Source organism: Chiloscyllium plagiosum, unplaced genomic scaffold, assembly GCF_037043375.1.
Source record: "Chiloscyllium plagiosum isolate Xiang-an unplaced genomic scaffold, Cpla_swu_hap1 HiC_scaffold_39, whole genome shotgun sequence".
Classification (NCBI taxonomy): domain Eukaryota; kingdom Metazoa; phylum Chordata; class Chondrichthyes; order Orectolobiformes; family Hemiscylliidae; genus Chiloscyllium; species Chiloscyllium plagiosum.
The window spans coordinates 15,168,657-15,194,064 of record NW_028270177.1 but is presented as its reverse complement, the minus strand read 5'-3'; the positions used below and the strand labels follow the sequence as shown (position 1 = coordinate 15,194,064).

At 41.1% G+C, this 25,408-nt stretch overlaps 1 protein-coding gene across 2 annotated transcripts in view; it reads right to left on the bottom strand.

The window, feature by feature from the left end:
• The window catches only part of LOC122540954 (NT-3 growth factor receptor-like), a 767,468-nt gene that overhangs the window by 181,520 nt on the left and 560,540 nt on the right, over positions 1–25,408 (bottom strand). For both annotated transcript variants that reach the window (XM_043677305.2, XM_087981472.1), the window contains one exon: positions 12,290–12,481. In XM_043677305.2, the coding sequence (XP_043533240.1) occupies positions 12,290–12,481 (192 nt within the window). The remainder of the gene's footprint in view (positions 1–12,289; positions 12,482–25,408) is intronic.

Genomic DNA, 25,408 nt, shown 5'->3' with positions numbered 1-25,408 from the left:
CAGCATTGCAGTCCTCGTTTTCTCCTAACATCTTCATATATTCTGGGTCAAAATGTAGAACCTTGCAGGACATCAGCACAGAGTACAGAATTTCACATGGTATTGGATTGTGAGCTCATGGGGTATGGGGATATAATGAGCACATTAATGGGATACTGGGGCCTGATCTTCGAGTAAAGACAGGAATGTGATTCCTGATACCACAGGGTTGTTGTTGGCACCATCGTTTAGCCAGACCATAGAGGCTTCTCCCTCATTATAGAGAGAAATGAAGCGACTGGTAGTGATTTAAGCTGAGGGCCACCGGCCTTCACACGAGGGAAGAGATTGAGAAGGAGAGTCCTTCAACACTATTGACATCACATTGCTCTATAAACCAATGATCCAGCCGACTGAGGCTAAACCTATTCCCATATCATAGAGCCTGATGTAGGATCTCATGAAATATTGGGATCTGATGTAGAATCGAAGCTGAAAATGTGTTGCTGGAAAAGCGCAGCAGGTCAGGTAGCATCCAAGGAGCAGGAGAATCGACGTTTCGGGCATGAGCCCTTCTTCAGGAAGATTCTAATTCTGATTACATTTGTAAGGTAGAAAGTTGCAATTTACTTCTGTCCAAATATGTTTGATTTTTGATTTCTTCTCTGCAAAAGTAATTGTAGTGTCATTTGGTAAATTAATGCTGAGATACTGCTGAGAGTCAACAAGTGTGGCGCTGGAATTCCTGAAGAAGGGCTCATGCCCGAAATGTGAATTCTCCTGCTCCTTGGATGCTGCCTGACCTGCTGCGCTTTTCCAGCAACACATTTTCAGCTCTGATCTCCAGCATCTGCTGTCCTCACTTTCTCCTATCTGATGTAGAATCACTTGGGATGTCAGGATTTTGGGTCTCACCAGATATTGCTGCAAAATATTGGGTCTCAACAATATCTGAGAGAAAGTGAGGGCTGCAGATGCTTGAGATCAGAGTCGAAAAGGGTGGCGCTGGAAAAGCACAGCAGGTCAGGCAGCATCCAAGGATCAGAACAGTTGACGTTTCAGGCATAAGCCCTTCATCAGGAATTCCAGCGCCACACTTGTCGACTCTCAGCAGTATCTCAGCATTAATTTACCAAATGGAACTACAATTACTTTTGCAGAGAAGAAATCAAAAATCAAACATATTTGGACAGAAATGAATTGCAACTTTCTACCTTACAAATGTAATCAGAATTAAAGGTTTTGTGCAAACCAAACTCACAATTTAGTTATCTATTTAGGTTACACTGTAATATTAAAGCCAACATGAATCAGAGGACATTTTTCTATTTCTGTACGTCTTCATTTAAAACAATGACCGAGCGAATTCTTTAACCTAGTTTTTGGTAACAGCTTTTGTCACCCAGAATCAAAGCTACCAGTCAATGTAAAAGTTCAGAATTCCCCGGGTTGAGGTTTGATGAATCTTTCTGCAATTAGCTTTGACAGGAACTGGGATTATTCTGATAGATAATAATTGGGTCATCTCAGCAAAGGTAAATGAGCTACCTTATCTCTCACATTCCTATCATGGAGATTTAATGTTGCTCTTTAATCAGTGTTTATAGTGAACTGATCCCTACATCAAACATTGGCTCCCTTGGCATTTGTTTTGTAGTACAAAGGTAGTAACCTATGCATCTTTGGGATGCAGTATCAGCATTTTAAATCACTGAATCCCTACAGGCATGGAAATGGGCCATTTAGCCCATTGAGTCCACACTGCCCCTCCAAAGCGCATCATATTCAGACTCACACCCTTCCCATGGCTAATCCACCTAGCCAACACATCCCTGGATGTTAAGGGCAATTTGGCATTCTACCCAAGCTGCACATCTTCGGACTGTGGGAGGAAACCAGAGCACCCAAAGGAAACCCACGGGGACACAGGGTGATATCCAAACTCCACACAGATGGTCACCCGAGGGTGAAATCGAACCTGGGTCCCCGGTGCTGTGAGGCAGTAGTGCTAACCACTGATCCACCATGTTGCCTCAAGATGGCACAGAGAGAGGAATCAGGGGGGCAGTAGAGAAAAGAAAAATAGATGAGTAATATTTTTCTAACTCAGCATGAGCATTTCCACAGGAAATCCACTTACATCAAAATACAAAGTGTATGTTTGCCATGCTTCAGAAACTATGCAAGCAAAACAATAAAAATGACAAAGTTCAGCAATCACAGTGAAAGAAGCCACAGATTCTGCTTAGAGCATGCTTAGTTGTAGCAATTAAATCTCACAGACTTAAAAGGAAATGCCTGTTGGTTATATAGGTCAGGAAATCCCTGAGAGATGTTCCCACATTGTTGGCAGAAGCGATGCTGAAACCCCTGCAGTTCTGAGGACATTCCTGCCCCTGCACTTCCACCTCACTGATCACGTGGATCTTGATATTGTCTCTGTCTATTAAAGATAAAGCGTTTGCTTCACATACAGCCAAATAGAAAAGGTGCCATATTACTTCTTCCTGCTTACAATGGGGCTGCCAGCACAATACAAAATTTGCATGAACTAAAATCACTTTGTGTTTTTGTTTGCAATTCTTTTGATACACAAATGAAAGGGCGTGACCTCATTGGAGGTCGGGTTCACTTCTAAACACAGAGCTGTGCTGAACTCTGAATTAAAATGGGGATGAAGACAGTACTCATTTCCAGGTTGAACAGTCACGGACTGAGAGACTTGAGTGTCACTCACATAAAAGGTTATCAGAGCATGGTCAGAGAGAGTGAAGCTGGGACCTCATCGATCTTCCAGGTTATCTTCCAGTCTGTCAGCATGCTGCACACAAAGCTCATAATTATTCACTCGCATCCATAATTCTCTGCAAACTCTCTACCTATACTTGTATGAGCACAGTTCATTCCACATAAATGGCACTTGAGATCAAAAGCTAACATTGCAGCAATATCTTATTCAAAATTACAATCAAGGAATATCAACAATTCAAACAGGACTGGGCCACTCATTTTTCACTACTGTTCTTCCACTGAATGTCTGAACTTCGATTTAAATTGATAATCCTCTGGGACTACTAAACCAGAGGTCTGGGACACAGGTTCAAATCTCACCCCAGCTGTTGGTGGCATTTCAATTCTATTAATACATTTGAAATTGAAAGCGCGTCTCACTGATTCTGATTGCTGTAAAATCCCAGGGAATGTCATTCAGGGAAGGGAATGTGTTGTCCTTACCTGGCCTATGTGTTACTCCAGATCCACAACAATGTGGTTGACTCTTAACTGCCCCCAAAATGATCTAGAGGGCCACGCAACTTGAGGGCAATTAGGGGTGGACAACAAATGTGTGCCAGTGACACTCATGTCCCATAAAATAATTTTAAATAGTCTACACTACTCCACTATCACTGAGGTCTACTAAATGTCTATTAATCTATATCTTCAGTATTCCCCATATACAATCAAGGCCTAATACTTCCACTCATTCCCTGACTGTAAGCTCTAACATTGCATGCCCATATACTTCCTCTTGTTATTGTATAGTTATTCCTGTCTATTACAATACTCCTGCTGTTCTTCTAAGCGCTGCAGTAGCTATGCTGCCATTGTTACCCAGTTTAATTCTGCCACAGCAGTACAGTGGTTGGTTGGTCTATCCATTGCAGTGCCTATACTGTTATTTTTATTCTTATTGCAGTTCGCAATTTTTGAGAAGATTTGTAGCTCAGGTTGATGATAAGTATGTAAGTTAGCTCACTGAGCTGGAAGATTTGTTTTCAGACGTTTCATCACCATACTAGGTACCATCATCAGTGAGAGTCTCTCATGAAGCACTGGTGGTATGTCCCGCCTGTCTATTTATAGGGCTTGGTTTCTTAAAGTGGGTGATGTCATTTCCAGTTCTTTTTCTCAGAGACTCTCACTGATGATGTTACCTAGTAAGGTGATGAAATGTCTGAAAACAAACCTTCAAGCTCAGCGAGCTAACTTATAGACTTATTGCAGTTCTTTCTAAGTAGCAAAATGGTGACCATATCCTTTCTGCTGACAGCGGTCTCCCAACTTACAATCTCATCTCGAATATTAAGGACTCTGGGGTTATTGTCAGCTTTGTACTGGCTCCAAGCCAACAATAACACTTTAATAAATTGATCCATAATAATCTAATTTTTTTTGCTGAGTGATCAGTAATCACAGCTTAAAATCAACACCTAGAAAATTAAAGTACACTTGGGATATATTTCTCTTGACAGAAAATTACTAACCCCAACTTATCAAATGAGAGATGGTTTAATAATGGTTTCCCCTAATAATCCTTCCAGTCTAAGGTTAGATTCAGAAGTTCCACGTATACAGGTGCAGTACCCACACCTGGAAATCTAGCAGTCTGGAAACCAGAACTGAGCAAAAATCAGACATTTGTCTCTCTCTGGCCTCTGCTTAACATTTACAGCATGTTTTGACATAATGTGCAATGTCATGAGGTAAAAGCAGAAAATTGGTGGTGGGTAATGATGATTATTTGAAGCGCACATGCAGTTATGATGGATTGATTGGCCTCTTTTTGCACTGTAATGCTTCTGTGATTCCATGATACGATTTACCCTGTTTGCTTGTGTTTATTTTTGCACTGAGTAGCTGACTGTGCTTTTCATGAGGAGAAAGTGAGGACTGCAGATACTTTCCTGAAGAAGGGCTTATGCCCGAAACGTCGATTCTCCTGCTCCTTGGATGCTGCCTGACCTGCTGCGCTTTTCCAGCAACACATTTTTCAGCTGTGCTTTTCATGATCCAAAGTATTTTTGGAATGGTGCATAGACCTTTCACTGAAAATGAATGATTTAAGTAGAGGCCAAAAATCTGTTGTAGGTTTGCAGGTATTGGGTAAAGGATAACTCAAAATCCACAGAAGTCTATCGCCCAGCATGATGCTGAGGTTGCAGATTTGAAAGCGTCTATTGTTTTCTTTACATACCAAACCATCATTGAATCTTGATGCCTGGAGAATACATGCTCAATACTGTAATTCCTGTTAACAGCAAGCCACTGTTCTTACTAATTAATCAGTCAAGGATGAAGGACAAAGCAAGGTCTGAATGTGCTTCATGCAGCTTTGATAATTTTCAGGTGTTTAGCCTCTTTGCACCTGTGACACAAGTGATCAGTCTTGGTGTGCAGAGAGCACGGAGACTTCATAATGTCTGAAAGATGACATCTTTACATTGTTAATTAACAATCCAAGTGACTTGTGAAACTTGATTGCATTCAATGGCTGATGCACCCATTCAAATAATTTTCTGCATAATTCTAACTACTGAGGAACGTGTTCCAGACATTAGGTAGCTCATATATTAACATCCCCCCAGGAATTCAGCACAATCTTCTCTCTAGTTGCCTATAAAGCAAGACATTATAGTCACCTTTCAAACATGACCCAATCACTCTCATACTCTGGGACCTTGTTACATTGATCAGCTGACACAGAGAACTACTGACACCAACTGGTTCACCACCAGGGGTTTAGGAGACTTTTCACCAAGTCTCTCAAGATACAGTATGTTGATCACCTTATTAATTTGGAGGAACTCACATTATCAGCAATGCAATGTTGCTAGAGTCAGGGGTTGGATCTTGTTACAAACCTCAATGCTCAAGTTCCTCAAAGCAATCAAGAATACAAAAAGCATCTTTTAGTTTCTCCTGATCAAGCCATTATCGGGGAATTCCATTCATTGTATTATTTTCAGACAGATTGATCCAGTGACCAGATCAATCCTCTCATTGCTTTGTAGTAACTTTTCCATTTTACGACTAGTCGGGGTGAAATTTCCTGCCAACTAACGCCAGACATCTACATGTCTCATCTATCTAAAGATTCTGTGCAGTCTTTGTAATGTATTTTCAATATATTGTGGAGAGAAATGGACTAATTGAGGACTGTCAACATTAATTTGTAGAACAAGGGTCACATTTAACTAATTAATTTGTTTGCATTGTGGAAATTACAGGACATATAAACAAAGAATATCCAACAGATGGTTTTCGGAAAGTAATTGAAAGCGTTCCAAAGAAGAGATGTGCTCTGGAACTTCAAGGACATAATAACAAAGAGAATGCGCTGCATGGATAGCAAAGCAATGAGGTCAGGTAAATGGATGCGCATTGGCTGGTGGCTCATACTGTGCTCCAGGATCAGTTCTGGCATTGCTTTTGCTTTCCGTTCCAAGTAATACTTTTGATGTAGGCACCAATGGAAGAATATGCATGCTTGCTGATATCAAATTGTGAAGGATAATGCAGAAGGTTGCAAGAAAGCATAGATAGGTATTCAACAGTGTGGTGTTTGGACATGGTAAAGGGAGAAAACCATTCCGAGATGGAATATCTGAGTGGAAATAGTAGATAAAGAAGAATTGATTAATATGTTCAAACAGGAAGTGGAAAAAGCCTGAGCAAAAAAAATGTCAGGAAAGCACAGAGGAATGTGATCAGATGAAAGGTCAGACACAGGAAAGTCATGGTGGACTGAATGGTTTCTGTCTATGTTGTAAACATCCCTAATTTAGGGCAGCAGTGAAGTAATAAATTCTGGAATGACAGAAGGGGTATGTGCGATAAATAGTGAGAGTTAAAGCAAAGTGACAGAGATGTAGAATGAAAAAAACACAGATCTTTAGAAGTGCAATTAAAAATTGGAATAAATTTAGATTTTGGACATTACACAGGACAAAATTGAAGAAAAAACGTGAGCAAGGTACTGTTGAAACCCATTTTGGAAAATTGCAGTAGCTCATTATCATGGATAAAATGGAGTAACAGATAGATTGACCACAGTGACGGCTAAAAAGAGGAAATGCAGCTATTGAGGGAAAGTTTCAAGAATTGGAACTTTTTTTATTCAAATGCAAAACATGCAGCAAAAATCAAAACGAGACGTCCAATATTCTGAATAGATTTGTGTTAGTAGAGAAATGCTGTTTTCACTGTTTGGGAAATATGGCCCAAACTGAGGACAATCACTTTAAGAATTATATCACATTGTGGATTAGTAGTACATGGAATATTTTAAGAGAAAGGCAATAAAAATATTTAAAAGGGGATTGGTTAAGAATTTTAAAATGAATAATGTGAAGCTTACATGGAATGGGTTAGGAATTTGGATAAAGGTAGACAGTCCCAGGTGAAGAGATAGTACTAACATGAGCATAATGGGTGAATAGCTTATTTCAGCAAGTTACCGCAGGGCAAAATTCATAACTGGGAGAAAGGCAATTACGATGTGATTAGGCAAGATTTAGGATGCATGGGGAAGGAAACTGCAGGGAATGGACACAGTTGAAAATTGGAGCTTATTCAAGGAACAGCTACTGCGGGTCCTTGATAAGTATGTACCGGTCAGGCAAGGAGGACATTGTTGAGTGCGGGAGCCATAAGGAAGTTGAATCTCTTGTCAAGAGGAAGGAGAAGGCTTATGTTACGATGAGATGCAATGCCTCATTTAGGGTGCTTGAGAGTTACAAGTTAGCCAGGAAAGACCAAAAGAGAGACTAAGAAGAGCCAGGAGGGGACATAGGAAGTTGTTGGCGGATAGGATCAAGGAAAACCCAAAGGTATAGTGGGAATAAAAGAATAACTAGAGTACGATTAGGGCCAGTCAAACATAGCAGTGGGAAGTTGTGTTTGGAGTCATTGGAGATAGGGGAAGCACTAAATGAATACTTTTCATCAGTATTCACACTAGGAAAAGGCAATGAGGTCGTGGAGAATACTGAGATACAGGCTACTAGACTAGATGGGATTGAGGTGTATAAGGAGGAGGTATTAACAATTCTGGAAAGTGTAAAAATAGATAAGTCCCCTGGGCCTGATGGGATTTATCCTCAGATTCTCTGGGAAGTCAGAGAGGAGATTGCCGAGCCTATGGCTTTCATCTTCATATCGTCATTGTAAACAGGAATAGTGCCAGAAGACTGGAGGATAATAAATGTTGTTCCCTTGTTTGAGAAGGGGAGGACAGACAACCCTGGAAATTATAGACCTGTGAGCTTTACTTTGGTTGTGGATAAAGTATAGGAAAAAGGTTATAAGAACAGGATTTATAATAATCTAGAAAGGAAAACGTTGATTAGGGATAGTCAACGCAGTTTTGTGAAGGGTAGGTCATGCCTTATTGAGTTCTTTGAGAAGGTGACCAAACAGATAGATGAGGATAAAGCAGTGGATGTGGTGTATATGGATTTCAATAAGGCATTTGATAAGGATCCCCCCAGTAGGCTATTGTACATAATACGGAAACATGGGTATGAGTGTGATTTAGTGGTTTGGATCAGAAATTGGCCAGGTGAAAGAAGACAGAAGATGATGGTTGATGGGAAATAATCATCCTGGAGTTCAGTGACTTGTGGGTTACCACAAAGATCTGTTTTGGATCCATTTTTTGTTGTCATTTTTATAAATGACCTGGATGAGGGCATAGAAGGATGGATTAGTAAATTTGCAGATGACACTAAGGTCAGTAGACTTGTGGATAGTGACGAAGGATGTTATAGGCTACAGAGAGACATTGATAAGCTGCAGAGCTGGGTTGAGATGTGGCAAATGGAGTTTAATGTGGAAAAGTGTGAGGTGATTCACTTTGGAAGGAATAACAGGAATGCAGAGTACTGGGCTAATGGTAAGATTCTTGTTAACGTAGATGAGCAGAGAGATCTTGGTGTCCAGGTGTATAGATCCTTGAAAGTTGCCAACCAGGTTGACAGGGTTGTTAAGAAGGCATACAGTGTGTTAGCTTTTATTGGTAGAGGGATTGAGTTTCGGGACCATGAGGTCATGCTGCAGCTGTACAAAAATCTCGTGTGGCCACATTCAGAGTATTGTGTACAGTTCTGGTCACCGCATTATAGGAAGAATGTGGAAGCTTTAGAAAGGGTTGAGAGGAGATTTACTAGGACATTGCCTGGTATGGAGGGAAGGTCTTACGAGGAAAGGCTGAGGGACTTGAGGGTGTTTTCGTTAGAGAGAAGAAGGTTGAGAGGTGACTTAATTGAGACATATAAGATAATTAGAGGGTTAAATAGATTGGACAGTGAGAGCCTTTTTCCTTGGATAGGCGATGGCTAGCATGAGGGGATGTAGCTTTAAATTGAGGGGTAATAGATATCAGACAGATGTCAGAGGTAATTTCTTTACTCAGAGAGTAGTAGGGGCATGCCTGCAACAGCAGTAGACTTGCCAACTGTAAGGGCATTTAAATGGTCATTGGATGGGCATATGGACGAGAAGTGTAGGTTAGATGGGCTTCAAATTGGTTCCTCAGGTCGGCACAACATCGAGGGCCGAAGGGCCTGTACTGCACTGTAATGTACTATGTTCTATGTTCTAAGTTTTATTACTACATCAGCTAAGGATAGTGAGTTATCCACAACTGCAGCATTCAAAATTGTGATGATGGTTTCCCACGTGGATCTGTTTTGGGGCCTCAGTTATTCATATTATTCATTCATTTCTTGAATAATGGCATAGAAAGTTATATCTCCAAATTTATGGGTGATACCAAGTTAAGCAGCATTATAGACAGTGTAGATGGTAGCATGAAATTGCAAAGGGATATTGACAGACTAAGACAATAGGCAAGACTGTGGCAGATGGAGTTCAATGTAAGCAAGTGTGAGGTTATTCATTTTGGACTGAAAAAGGATAGATAAGGGTACTTTCTAGATGGCATAAAGTTAAATAAGGTAGCTTCCAAATAGTCTTGGGGTTCAGGTAGATAGATCTTTAAAATGTTATAAATAGGTACAGAAAATAATCAAGAAAGCTAATGAAATTCTGGCGTTTATATCAAGAGGACTGGAGTACAAGGGATGCAGAAGTAATGCTGCAGTTACACAAAACCCTGGTTAGACCTCACTTGGAGTACTGTGGGCAGATCTGGGCACCACACTTTAGGAAGGACACATTGACTTTTGAAGGAGTACAATGTAGGTTTACAAAAATAATACCTGGACTTCAGGGTTTAAGCCATGAGGAGAGATTACACAAATTAGACCCGTTTTCTCTAAAATTTAGAAGGTTAAAGGTAATCTGATCAAAGTCTTCAAGATATTAACAGGAAAAATCATGATGGATAAACATAAATTATTTCCACTGGCTGGGGATTTAGGATGAGAGAGCACAGTTTGAGAATTATTGCCAGACCATTCACACTTAAGGAAGATATTAGGAAGAACTTCCATACACAAAGGGTGATAGAACTCTCTTCCACAAACATTAGTGGATGCTGGATCAGTTGTTAATTTTGAACCTGAAATAGATTGTTTTTGTTAAGCCAAGGTTTTAAAGGCTGTCAGCCAAAGGTAGGTATTAGGGAGTTTGGCTACAGATTGGTCGTGATCTCATTGAATGGTGGAACAGGTCAAAGGGCTAAATAGCCTACTCCCCTTCCTATGCTCCTAGTTGCTTACTGTTAGCGTTTAGAAGGAGAGGCCATTGAATCAATTCCATATTTTCACTCGCACATGATGACAGATATGATCATGAAAGTCAGGGATTATTGAATGATTCCTCCATGTTTTCTGAAGTTCACAAGTGTGCACAACAATCATTCCTCATCATTGAAAGTGCAACTCTGGGGCTGTGCATCACTCTCTACAACTACACATCAGTCCACCACCTGAATAGGAAAGCAGCAAGACCCAATAACTTCTCCTGGAAAGTGCCAAGGATTTGTATATTGATGTTATTGCAGGCTGGTTTCAGTTGGAAATAGTTATTCAGATGCTTAAGTGTAATGTCAGGCTCTTGTAGACCCTTACTTTTGGTACATAGGATTCAATCTGTACTCGCTTAATGTTGCAGGTACAATCCTTAGCTCAGAACATTTTAATGTGAAGAGGTTATGACTTTTAGAAGTTGTGGCGAGCTTAGTATTTGCCCATTGCTTGTGAGAATTTATGCTATTATTGAGATTGGTCGCTTATATGTGGCGTCTAAATAGATACTATCGGATGCAGTCTTCAAAGGAAAAGTAGCCCCATGATGATGATAACATTGGAAATGATCGAACCTTGTGCACTGTGCAAGTGATAGAGATCACAGTGGGGTGAATGCTTGGCAGGCATGCCTCTCGCTGCTTTGTTGACATTTTCTGATTCTGTGTGTTCCTTTCTTGCGAAAAAAAATGCCTACTGGAATAATAATTTTTTATAGAAATTTGTGTCGAAAACACGATATATGGTTAACTTAGTTGTGGCTTGCCATCTGGCTCCTTTGGCTAGTGAATCATAGTGCACATCAAAATACTGGAAAGTTTCAAAATCTTGGAAGAAGCAACATTTACCTATACATTTTACACAAGCAGACCTCAATTTTGTATTTTAACAAAAACTCCAACACTACAAATCCACTTTAGTGAATTTCAGCTTATTCCTTCATAATTGATGGAATATTCGATATAGGCAGGTTAGGTTACAATATGTTCATGTCCCACTTCACACTCGGTGTCACTATCTATTGTATGTCAAACAGAGTATCTCAATATTCACAGAGAAACAAAATCTTCATTTCTAAATGTCACCTGAAAAGCTACTAGAAATCGGAAATTCCAGATGTAACAAAAGAATTCAACAGTCATTTGGTATGAAGCATTGGTTTTGGCCTCTATTCAGGGCTGTTTTCTCAGGTGCACATTATTATTGACTTGCCAGCTTACTGAGTGCTGTTCACTGGCACATATGTTTACAAGTGTCTTTTCATAAATCAGTTAGAAATATAGTAGGACTTCCAAATCTTATTCTCCAGGAAGTCAGTGCCTCCTTCTCTGGCCTTTAACAGCAAAGCTGTGAAAGATGGCAATCTATACTGACATTATTTCTCTGGCAATTGGAAGGCCCCCCTAAAGAAACTGTCACATAATTAATAAAAATTTAACCAAACAGCAGTCACATGAATGCACCCAGTTACTTTCTGGAAAGTTGTGGTTCAGTTTTCTTGGCTTCCTTCCAATTGCCAGAGAAATAATGACAAAGAAACATGACAAAGAAACAATCTGCGGCTGTTCTCCAAAGTTGAGACTGACTAGACTTCAAATCAGTCCTGATCAACACTTTCTGAGACAGATTACAACCTCCATTCCAAACTCTCCATGCAAAAGGCGGTCCCTTGCAGGGTTTGGTACTGACTGACAAATGGTTTTTACAGTGTTTTGGTGTTCACATGTGCACCTGCTATTTATTATTGAGTGTTGTACAGCAAAGGTAATTATGGCAGATGATGCACATTGTTTTAATGACACAAATACAATTGTACTTACATGTCTCTGGATATTTCCCGAGGCTGTGAGCCTGACGGAAATACTGAGGATTTTCAATCACTGGGATCCGGGTCATCCCAATAACGACAGCGTCTGGTCCAACATCCATGGATGAGGGTGTGATAATCCCATGGTTGATGTGGTGGAGTGGGCTTCCAGAATCTTCCTCACCACTGATCACAGCTACTGGCCCTGTAACAGAGAAAAGGAAACACACATCAAGTTTGCTCATGCAAACTACACCAGGATTAATCACTTTAGACCACTCTGTGCCATAAGACATTACACTGCTGAATCTACCTTCACCTTAACATGCCAAACCTAACTATGCACTTTTAATAATATATTAAAAAAATGAGATGGCATTCCCCTGGACTGTGTCTGAGATTTGATTCCTCCATATTTTGACTGCAATAAATTTTACACAATGCTGCTGGCAGGTAAATACAGAGACAGGGGATTGAGTGATTTGCCAATTAATTTTACTCCTATAACCATTTTATTCTTTTGAATGTTGCATCCTATTCGATTGACATGCAATTGAGCCTCATGCACTGAGGCTTACACGTGGATTGGACACACATACACTGGGGCAGATATACAGGTCGTTCTGCTATAACGTGATGGTTGTGTTTCTCTGCAAACTCGCGCAATAGAAATTCACGCTATGGAAAACCATGATAGAAAATCGTACTGTACAAGATCACTATAGAAAATTGCTATACCCATTCAGTAGAAAGTTCATGTTATCCAAACAATGTTCACAATTCGCCAATTACGTTACAGCCAATTCGCGCTGACGAAACATGTGTTATAGCAGTACAACCTGTACTTATTTACTCACTACTGGAACTGATTTCCGCCATTTCTTTAATCTAGGATTCATTTCCTTAAAGTAATTTGTCTTCTAAAAACTCCAAACAGTTGCCCGACATAATATTTAAAATTCCACAGGCATACCGGCCTTCCATTGTCTGAGCACTCTCATGGCACATCTTTGTTCAGAATGAGATTTGATCTCAGACCAAGTTAAGCAGATTTAAGTACAATTTCAATATACAAAACAGGGTTTATTCCCTGTCAGGGACAGGTGAAATAACCTACTTCTTCAAAGAAAACAAAGGTGTCTGAGTGCAGGTGAGTCCTGGCAGATAGACAATGCAATAAGCTCACCTGATAGCTTCATTCTAAATATCCCAGGGTAACATCTCACCTCCCCCTCCAACATGCGCAATGTCAAAAGTGCCAAATTTCTCTTATTCTGATGGCAGAAGCTAATGTTTACCTGAGACTAGAATAAAGAATTAACATGAAACGATTGCCAATGAAAGAAAATGATCAAAATGGTGTCAGAAAATAATGGACAACATATAGTTTAATCTCTATCAAATGATCAAAATTTATTTTAACAAACATAGCTTTTGGAATAAAGTTGTTTGTTGTTACTGAAGAATATGTTCTTGCATTTTTTAATGCAATATATAACATTACAATTTGATTTGATTTATTACTGTTACTGTGAAAAGTATAGTTTTGTGTGCTAACCAGACAAGTTATACCCTACGTAAGTACATCAGGGTAATAGAAGAGACTGCAGAATATAGTGTTACAGTGACAGAGGAGGTGAAGAGAAAGATCAAGTCTAATATATGAGTTCCATTCAAAAGTCTGGTGACAGTAGGGAATAACCTGTTCTTGAATCTGTTGATATGTGTTTTCAAACTTTTATATCTTCTGCCCGACAGAAGAGGGTGGAAGAGAGTAGAACTGGGATGGGAGAAGTCTTTGATTATGTTGGCTGTTTTCCTGAGGCAGCAGGAGGTATAAAGGGAGTCAATGGAATTGAAGGCTGGTCTGTGTGATGGATTGGGCTGCATTCACTCCTCTCTGTAATTTCTTGCAGTCTTGGGCAGAACATTTGCCATACCAAGCTGTAATGCATTGGGATAGGATGCTTTCGTTATAAGATAACACATTTCCTTTCCTTTGTAAACATTTATCAATGATGGTGCTTGAGAAATATGACCATGTCACTTTGTGGCACAATACTAAGTCCCTCTCACATTTACTGTTTTTGACTCAAAAGCCAAACAATTCAATCCAGTGACATTCAACAGTGGTTCCCAAACTGCTGAAGAAAGATCCTTGCTGACTGCAATGCAACAGCACAAAAGGCAAAATGAAACCTTAATAATTGGACGCTATGATCTATAGCTGGTGTAGTTGCTTCTCTTGTTATTTATCTTATGCATGAAGGCAGCATGACAAGGGTTTTGCTGAGATGAAATAAACTCATTATCACTTCTCTTGGAATTAAATGGTGTTATTCAGATATTTATTTACTGGAAAAGATAGGACTGATTATACTGTTTTATTGTGTTCAAGTGAAATATTTTCTTTAAAGGTAAGTGCTTTGTACAATTACTCACATTGAAATGCAGTTTTCTGGATGTAACTCATGTCAAATGCAAACTCTTGAAAACTGGATAGTTGCCAAAATAATTGAGAATGTCTTTTCTTTTTATAGATAGTAGACAAGAGGTGCAGGAGTAGGCCATTCTGCCCTTCGAGCCTGCACCACCATTCAATATGATCATGGCTGATCATCCTTAATCAGTATCCTGTTCCTGCCTTATCTCCATAACCCTTGATTCCACTATCCTTGAGAGCTCTATCCAACTCTTTCTTAAATGAATCCAGAGACTGGGCCTCCACTGCCCTCTGGGGTAGAGCATTCCACACAGCCACCACTCTCTGGGTGAAGAAGTTTCTCCTCATCTCTGTCCTAAATGGTCTACCCCGTATTTTTAAGCGGTGTCCTCTGGTTCGGCACTCACCCATCAGCGGAAACATGTTTCCTGCCTCCAGAGTGTCCAATCCTTTAATAATCTTATATGTCTCAATCAGATCCCCTCTCCGTCTTCTAAACTCAAGGGTATACAAGCCCAGTCGCTCCAGCCTATTAGCATAAGGTAGTCCCGCCATTCCAGGAATTGACCTCGTGAACCTACGCTGCACTCCCTCAATAGCCAGAATGTCTTTCCTCAAATTTGGAGACCAGAACTGCACACAGTACTCCAGGTGTGGTCTCACCAGGGCCCTGTACAGCTGCAGAAGAACCTCTTTGCTTCTATACTCAATCCCTCTTGTTATGAAGGCCAGCATGCTATTAGCCTTCTTCACTACCTGCTGTACCTGCATGCTTACCTTCATTGACTGGTGTACAAGAACACCCAGATCTCTCTGTACTGCCCCTTTACCTAAACTGATTCCAATTAGGTAGCAATCTGTTTTCCTATTCTTGCCACCAAAGTGGATAACCATACATTTATCCACATTAAACTGCATCTGCCATGCATCTGAGCACTCACCAAACTTGTCCAGGTCACCCTGTAACCTCCTAACATCCTCATCACATTTCATCCTGAAACCCAGCTTAGTATCATCAGCAAATTTGCTAATGTTATTACTAATACCACCTTCTTATCATTAAACACATATTGTAAAAAGCTGCGATCCCAGTACTGATCCCTGCGGTACCCCACTGGTCACTGCCTGCCATTCCAAAATGGAGCCGATGATCATTACTCTTTGTTTCCTATCAGCCAACCAACTTTCAATCCAAGTTAGTACTTTACCCCCAATACCATGCGCCCTAATTTTGCTCACTAACCTCCTATGTGGGACTTTATCAAAAGCTTTCTGAGGATCCAGGTACACTACATCTACTGGATCTCCCTCGTCCATCTTCAGAGTTACATCCTCAAAAAATTCCAGAAGATTAGTCAAGCATGATTTCCCCTCCATAAATCCATGCTGACTCTGACCTATCCTGTTACTGCTTTCCAGATGTGTCGTAATTTTATCCTTTTGTAATAGACTCCAGCATCTTTCCCACCACTGAGGTCAGACTAACTGGTCTATAATTTCCTGCTTTCTCTCTCCCACCTTTCTTAAAAAGTGGTACAACATTAGCCACCCTCAAATCCGCAGGAATTGATCCCGAATCTATCGAACTCTGGAAAATAATCACCAACGCATCCACGATTTCTCGAGCCACCTCCTTCAGTACCCTGGGATGTAGACCATCAGGCCCCGGGACTTATCAACCTTCAGACCTAAAAGTCTCTCCAAAACCAATTCCTGGCAAATATAAATTCTCTTAAGTTCAAGTCCTTTCAGCCACTGTTACCTCAGGGAGATTGCATGTGTCTTCCCCAGTGAACACAGATCTGAAGTGCCAATTCAATTCTTCTGCTATTTCTTTGTTCCCCGTAATATATTCCCCTGTTTCTGTCTTCAAGGGCCCAATTTTAGTCTTAACCATTTTTTTGCCTTTCACATACCTATAAAAACTCTTACTATCCTCCTTTATATTATTGGCCAGTTTACCTTCGTACCTCATTTTTTTCTCTGCGTATTACTTCTTAGTAATCCTCTGTTGTTCTTTAAAAGCTTCCCAGTCCTCTGTTTTCCCACTTATCTTTGCAATGTTATACTTTTTCTCTTTTAACTTTATATGTTTCTTAACTTCCCTCGTCAGCCACGGCCACCCATGCCTCCTCCTCGGGTCTTTCTTCCTTTTTGGAATGAACTGATCCTGCAACTTCTGCATTATACACAGAAATATCTGCCATGTTCTTCCACTGTCATCCCTGCTAAGGTATTGCATCATTGAACTTTGGCCAGCTCCGTCCTCATAGCTCCGTAGTTCCCTTTATTCAACAGAAATATTGTCACTTCCAATTGTACCCTCTCCCTCTCAAATTGCAGATTGAAGCTTATTGTATTATGGTCACTACTTCCCAATGGTTCCTTCACTTCGAGGTCCCTGACCAATTTTGGTTCATTGCACAATACCAGATCCAGAATTGTCTTCTCCCTGGTCGGCTTCAGCACCAGCTGTTCTAAGAATCCATCTCTGAGGCACTCCACAAAGTCTCTTTCTTGAGGTCCAATACCATCCTGATTCTCCCAGTCTACCTGCATGTTGAAATCCCCCATAACAACTTTAGTAACATCTTTGCGGCAGGCCAATTTCAGCTCCTGATTTAACTTACATCCGACATCCAGACTACTAATTGGGGGCCTGTAGATAACTCCCAAGAGAGTCTTTTTACCCTTAGTATTTCTCAGCTCTATCCACACTGACTCTAGGTCTCCCCATGCAAGGGACTGAATATCATCCTTTACCAACATGGCCACCTCACCCCCTCTGCCTCTCAGTCTGTCCTTGCGATAGCACGTGTAGCCTTGAATATTCATTTCTCAGGCCCTGTCCACTTGAAGTCACGTCTCAGTTATCCCCACAATATTGTATCTGCCAATTTCCAAAAGAGCCTCAAGCTCATCCATCTTATTTCTAATGCTTCGTGCATTCATATATAGTATGAATGCACGAAGCATTCATACTATATATGTATTTGTTACTGCCCTCACCCTTCCCATCAGCTCATATGTCACTCAACCTTACAGCATGATCCCTTTGAGTTTTCTGCCTTATTGATACAGTTGTCTTTCTTGACTTCCCTTGTTCTAACTTTCCCTCCAATTTCCTTCTTAAACATCCAGTTTGTCCCCTCCCCCCCGCTACTTAGTTTAAATGTAGCTGTGTTGCAGTAGCAAACCTGCCTGCCAGAATGCTGGTCCCTAACCTATTAAGGTGCAAACCGTCTCTCTTGTAGAATTTATGCTTACCACAAAACATACCCCAGTGATCCAAGAATTTAAATCCTTGCTTCCTGCACCAGTTCCCCAGCCACACGTTTAAGTCCATTATCTCCCTGTTTCTGGCCTCATCAGCCCGAGGAACTGGAAGCAAACCGGAGATAACCACCTTGGACGTCCTGCTTTTCAACCTTCTTCCGAGTTCTCCAAAGTCCTGCTGTAGTATGTTCCTCCTCTTCTTCCCGACATCATTTGTGCCGACATGTACCACCACCTCTGGCTCTTCACCTTCGTCCTTGAGGATTTCCTGCACTCTGTCTGTGATGTCTTTAACCCTGGCACCAGGAAAGCAACACATCATCCTTAAGTCCCATCTGCTGCCACAAAAACCCCGGTCAGTTCCTCTCACTGTGGAGTCCCCTATTACCACGGCTCTGTGCGTTGTCCGACTCTTCCGCTCTGTCTCCACGCCAACCTTTGATTGACAGGCCTGGTCGCCTCGCGGACCGGCAGTGTCATCTGTCTCTACTGTTTCCAAAAGATTCAACTTGTTCCTGACAGGTACTTCCCCCGGGGTCTCTTGCACCTGTCTCCTCTCTGCCTTCCTCATCGTCTGCTCTCTTCTGGTACGATTGGTTTAATAACCTTGCTGAAGGTCTTGTCCAGAAAGATCTCATTCTCTCGGATGAGCCTAAGGTCCTCTTTCAACAGTGCTGCAATATGCTCTGTCAGTAGCTGAACGTGCACATACTTTCCACACTTACACCAGAGTCGTTGACCTTCCACATCAAGCACGTAGCACACTGAACCAGCTGGGCAGTCATGTCTTCACCCTCTTCGACTGTGGTGTAATTACTTCACTCACCCTCCTTGTCAAAGACTCCTGAGCTAAAGCCTCACTCTTCAATCCACAGGAACTTCCTTGGACCCTCTTTTTGGGGCAAGTCTGTGGACTTTTAATTTAGGTTAGAGGAGGAAGGAGGGAGGGAGGCCCTACTTTCTAGGACCTGGGGTCTAGAACACACCCACTCAAATAACAATCACTTACCTTCCTGACCGGCTTTACGCTCTCCCTTCACTTCTGCCCAGCTCCCGCCGCTCTCTGATGCGAAAAGACCGTTGGCGTCGAGGTAAGTTCTTAAATAACAATCACTTACCTTCCCGACCGGCTTTGTGCTCTGCCTTCACTTCCGCCCAGCTCCCACCGCTCTCTGATGCGAAAATCAGAGAGATTTAGATTCTGACTTGAGTAAATTTTTATGAAGATCTCATCCACTGTTTGAACATTATGAAACGGATATTTACTATCAAGGTGGGTAGCTAAATTTGGGAAGTTTCTGAACTTGGTAGTCTTCCTTGCCTCAGTTTAGAGCACTCTGTGAGACCCAATTAAAACTTCAGGAAGGTGCATTGGGATAGATTCTGGTATGTTGGCCTTGGAAATAGATTCTAGATGCCATTGGGATGGGCAAGTGTTGATATTAACTGTGCAAAGGCCTACCTTGGCTCTCTGGGACCAAAAAGGAAATTTGCTGGAGAAACTGGGAGTGTTTGTGGAAAGAAAAGAGAGTTAATGTTTTGACTCTAGTGATCCCACTTCAGAACTGTTCTGAAGAAGCAATTTCTGTTTTTGCTTCAGATTTGCAGCATCCACAATTCTTTCTTTTATTTTGGTTCTCTGTGACTGTGTCCCTACTCTTTTTTTTTAGAAACGGTTAAGGTCTTTAGTCCTCATCTCTCACACCTAACTCCACCACTCAGGCTCAAGGCCAACTAACACTCTCCATTGGCCCTCTATGCCAACTCAAACACCCAGGTAGTACCTGAGGGCCCTCAAGTCCCGTGCTCATGCATAGCCATATACACAGGGCAGACTTGACAGTCCCTGGGAGCCATGTGAATATGGGAATAAAACATCCAACAACGAATGCAGTTTCCTCATGTACACACTTGATAGTGAAACGAACTCCCATTCATGAAACAAAATCATATTTGTTTACATTTCCTCATGTGTTCAGTCTCATAAAAATAAACTTCTATTCAGACTCTACATCAAAAATAACTAATTTGTTAACTGCCACTTTACCTTGTTAACAGAACTATGATCTTAAAACCCTCACTGAGATAATTATGACTTTTGAAATACAGCCAAATATTCATAATGATGTAATAATTGACAAAACGTCATCGAAGGACTCTAACTAAATTACAGAGAGTTGACATTGTTTCTATTCTATAGTATTTGCCCTGTCAATCAAAATAGGTCATTCCTTAAAAAAAAACACTCTTGATTTAAGCTTGATTTTATCTAAACAGCAGGGAATTTTGAAAAATTTGAAATTATAATTAAACACCCTTCAAGACATTTGCATCAATTCCAACAATTCATAGAACCCCTACAGTGTGGAAACAGGTCAAGTTTACACCGACCCTCCGAAGAGTAACCCACCCACCCAGACCCTTTCCCCTACCCTATTACCCTAACTAATGCACCTAACCTATACATCCTACACTATGGGCAATTTAGCATGGCCAATCCACCCTAACCTGCACATCTTTGGAGGAAACCGGAGCACTTGGAGGAAACCCATGCAGTCATGGGGAGAATGGGCAACAGTTGCCTGAGGCTGGAACTGAACTCGGGTCCCTGGCATTGTGAGGCAGCAGTGCTAACCACTGTGCCACCCTTGTGCAGATTAAGGACCTTAGAATTTTTTTTAAAAACTGTACAATAGACTGAATGTGGTCAACCTGAACTCATTACTTAATTCAAATGGCTCTGATGGTTCAGGTTGCCATCTTGTGTGAATTGCTCAAAGCCCCTTTTCCTCTCCTGACACAAAGTGAATCTGTGGCAGGACTTCCACATTTGTGTTTTGTTCATATTTTTAAAGGCTCCATACAGTCATTTGGCTCCACAAAAAAAAATCCAGCCCCATATCTAAGACTTCACTTTGACAGACAAAGCTTTATCAATCATTTGTGCAAACTCCCATGAAGCACTGTGTTACACCTCCATATTCATTCAAAACAATTATTGAGAGAAAAAAAATCCCAATTGTGAGCTTTGTAGATTAATTTGAAGTTTGCACTTGGTCAGCTGCTGAAATTACTGTTTCACCATTCCCCTGGTGATAAATAAGCCCTTCACTAGATAAAGTTGTCCTTCACTTGATTGCATCAAGGCTCTGGCACAGACATCAGCCATTCAGCACCTACTCAATGCTATTATTGATGCTTCAAGTGAGCCTTCTTAGAAGCACCCTCATGTAACAGATTCAACAAATCCTTCTATTACTATTCCCCAATGTCCTTATTTAGCTTTTCTTCAAATGAATCCTATTTTCCTCAATCACTCATTATGGTAATACAATTACCACCCTATAGATATAGAGTTTTCTCTTGAACTCTCTATTGGATTTATTAGTGATTGTTTTATATTCATAGTTCCTAATTATGGTCTCCCCACAAGTGGAAATACCCATTCCACTTCTAGCTTATTGAACTCATGAAGACCAATATCAGGTTACCTCTTGGCATTCTTTTCTCTCAAGATGGGCAAGATTGTTCTGGGGTAAAGTCTTTCCTGATACTTATAATCTTTTGCTTTGCTCTCATACTTGTCAATCATTTTAAATGTTCTTCATTGCAATATGGAAGCTGCAGCTGTGCAGAGTACTTCAAGTGTGCTCCAAATAAGGTTCATTACAATTTCTGGAGCTAAGCTCAGGAGTGCTTGCCAATGTTTCTAGCATGTCGTTGCCTGGTTTGAGACTGAAGGCCTGATGCACTAAACTTGTAATGCAGCATGCACTGTCTCTACTGTGTATGGACTGATAAGTCACTTGCGTGTGGAAGAGATAATGTGGTGTATTTGGAAGCTGATATAATATGCCCAAAAATGGCAAGTTCTAAAGAATTGGTCTAACAGGTAAGAAACAGATCCAGAAATACTGAAAATCACAACAAGAAACACCCAACTGGCAAAGATGCATACGCAACTCTCTCCTAAAGATCTTCACGTTCCCCACCTCTAACTTCACATATGTACCCTTTCCCAATGCTCTAGTCACATCTCTCATCTCCATACTTCATATAATTACTTCTCCCCAACTTGGCACAGGGCCTACCTACAGTTGACCCTTCTCCTAAAACATAGAGCCTTTAATAAAATTCCCATTTATAAACTGGGATTTACTAGAAATAAATGGCAACTCTATCACCAAGCAACCTCCTTTCTCTGCATTCCGAATGTTTCCCAGTTTTATTGCAGCTTCCTACCATATCGAATTATCAGAATGCATTTTTAAAATTCTAATTTAACAAATACTTCATTGTTTTTTCCAAACCCACTAATTACAGGAGTGAACTACATGTGGTAGAATCTACCAACTGAAGCAAAATGTTCTGGCCTGGAATAGAACAGCATGTTCACTCCTCAGGGACAAAGTTAGGAACATTTCAATAGTCTGTACCAGCTCCCTTCTGAAAATGAACATCCCTCCCAATAAATATTAAATTGATACCCTTCATATTGTTCCCTGAGAAAGACTGGCCCATGACCAACACTCCATAGGGAGTCCTTTATGACACTGATTTCTTTATACACAAATACACTCCTCACACTGAAACCCCTTTGCAAAAGACACTTCTTTTACTCTGAGTGCTCCTCTGCACAGAGGAATTATTTGCATCTATGCCCCTCCACATGAATTCCTTTTCATTCTAGGCTCCCCTACCCTTAGTGACACCTTTGTTACTTTTGCTATACTGGCAGTCCCCACATTGCGAATGGGTTCCATTCTGGAGTTCATTTGCAAGTGGACCTGTCTGCAAGTTGGAATATAATGAGGGACAATATAAAAGAGCCATTCATAAGTGCAGGAAATGTTTGAATGTTGGATCTTAAAATTACACTCCTGTATGAGAGCATGTCTGTAAATACAAGTGATTGTAAGTCAGAGATTCATCAATCCTGTAGGTTTATCTGATTGAGACACTTTCTTCAATTTCAGTCCAAGGAGCAAATCACCAGAGAAAACATTGTAGCAGCAAGTACAAGTGGGTTGAAAGGGCAGTTGGATCTGAAGGGCAAAGAGATTGAGGAACTAAAAGAGCTTTTGGGATTCTATGATTACATTAGATTAGATTACATTACAGTGTGGAAACAGGCCCTTCGGCCCAACAAGTCCACACCGACCCGCCGAAGCGAAACCCACCCATACCCCTACATTTACCCCTTACCTAACACTACGGGCAATTTAGCATGGCCAATTCACCTGACCCTGCACATCTTTGGACTGTGGGAGGAAACCGGAGCACCCGGAGGAAACCCACGCAGACACGGGGAGAACGTGCAAACTCCACAGGTAAGGACTATTGTTCTTTCAGCCCAGCTTTTCTGTTCTTAAAAAAAAACACCTGTTTTCTACTATTTGCACAGTTTGAAGAGATTCAGCAAACAAAGTTTTGTAGATCAGAATTCTGTTTAATAACTAAATATGAAAACAAGAGTCAAATAGGTTTCGAGTGTTCTTGCAAAACTGCATGTGGATAATTGCTGTGTTCAAATATCAAATAACCTCAAAATTCATTCTTTCTTTCTCTGTCTGTGCAGTTCAAGATTCTATCTACTGCCAAACATGAACTTGACATCTTCAGTGACCTGAGTAAGGTGCTGGAAAAGCACAGCAAGTCAAGCAGCATCCAAGGAGCAGGAGAATCAACGTTTTGGGCATAAGCCTATCATCAGGAATGAGGGCATATGCCCAAAACAGCAATTCTCCTATCCTTTGGATGCTGCCTGACCTATTGTGCTTTTCCAGCACCACACTCTCCACTCTGATCTACAGCATCTGCAGTCCTCACTTCCTCCAACCTCAGTGCCCTGTGAACAGTAACACTATATCCCACTTTTCTATATCATAATGCCATTTAACTTACATTATTTGCCCTTAGCAGACATTACTTTTACACAGTGATGTTCAGAGACTGAGACTGAAAAAAAAATGTAATCAGGTTAAAAAGTGTCAAAAAGATCTTGCAAAGCTTGTGAATGAGAACATTTTTATGGCCTTGTGGATGTCATGGAAACATTTTTAAAGTTCCCCTGCTAAAATGGAATCTTCACTCAGATCCGGAGCAGTTTAGCCATTCAATTGTCCGGGGTTGTGATAGCAAGCGAATTCACAACCAATTCCTTTGTCCACTTTCCTCTCCATCACATTAAAATACTGTCAATGGCACCTTGCCCAACTGAATGCCTGTCATGCATGAACCTTGACATTAAGTGTTGGCAGAGAACTAAAATTTGCGAATGCCTGCAAATTCAAGCCCAATCCTTTCCTCACACAGTATTAAAGCAGCTCCCAGTGTGTATCAATGAATAATTGGCAGCAGGAAGCCTGCTTGGCTTTGCTCCTAGATAGGGAGCCCTTCCTGAAGAAGGGCTAATGCCCGAAACGTCGATTCTCCTGTTCCCTAGATGCTGCCTGACCTGCTGCGCTTTTCCAGCAACACATTTCCATCTTTGCTCCTAGATACCTTTGTACCTAAGATGGCGCCAGAAATGGTGACTTTGCACACTTCTCACTGTGCTCCTGTACCCCTCTACTTGAGTACACATGACAATAAAATGGAATTCTAATTCGAGGGCAACACAGTTGCTCAGTGGTTAGCACTGCTGCCTTACAGCGCCAGGAACCTGGGTTCGATTCCAACCTCAGGAGACTGTCTGTGTGGTGTTTGCATATTCTCCCCGTGTCTGTGTGGGTTTCCTCTGGGTGCTCTGGTTTCCTCTCACAATCCAAAGATATGCAGGTCAGGTGAATTGGCCTTGCTACATTGCCCATAGTGTTAGGTGCATTAGGCAGAAATAAATGTAGGGGAATGGGTCTGGGTGGGTTACTTTTCGGAGGGTCGGTGTGGACTTGTTGGGCAGAAGGGCCTGTTTACATACTATAGGGAGTCTAATCTAATTCTATTCCTACCTCCCCCTGTACTGAAATTGGAATCGGAAGATTGTATCTGGGACCTTTAGGTGTGTATGGCTGTTACAAGTTGTGTTTAGCATTGCACATGAATTAGGAGAAGAAAATGGTGGTTCAGTCTCTGAGGCCTACTCCACCACTCAATAAGTTTTTTTTTCTTTATTCATTCACAGAATGAGGGCATCGCTGGCAAGACAGCATTTATTACCCATCTCTAATTGCCCAGAGGGCAGTTAAGAGTCAATCACATTGCTGTGGGTCTGGAGTCACATGTAGGCCAGATCAGATGAGGAAGACAGTTCCTTCTCTAAAGGACATCAGTGAACCAGATGGGTTTTTCTGACAATCAGTTTCATAAATGTCATTAGATTCTTAATTCCAGATATTCACTGAATTCAAATTCCACCAACAGCTGTGGCAGGATCTGAACCCAAGTCCCCAGAACATTATCTGGATCTCTGGA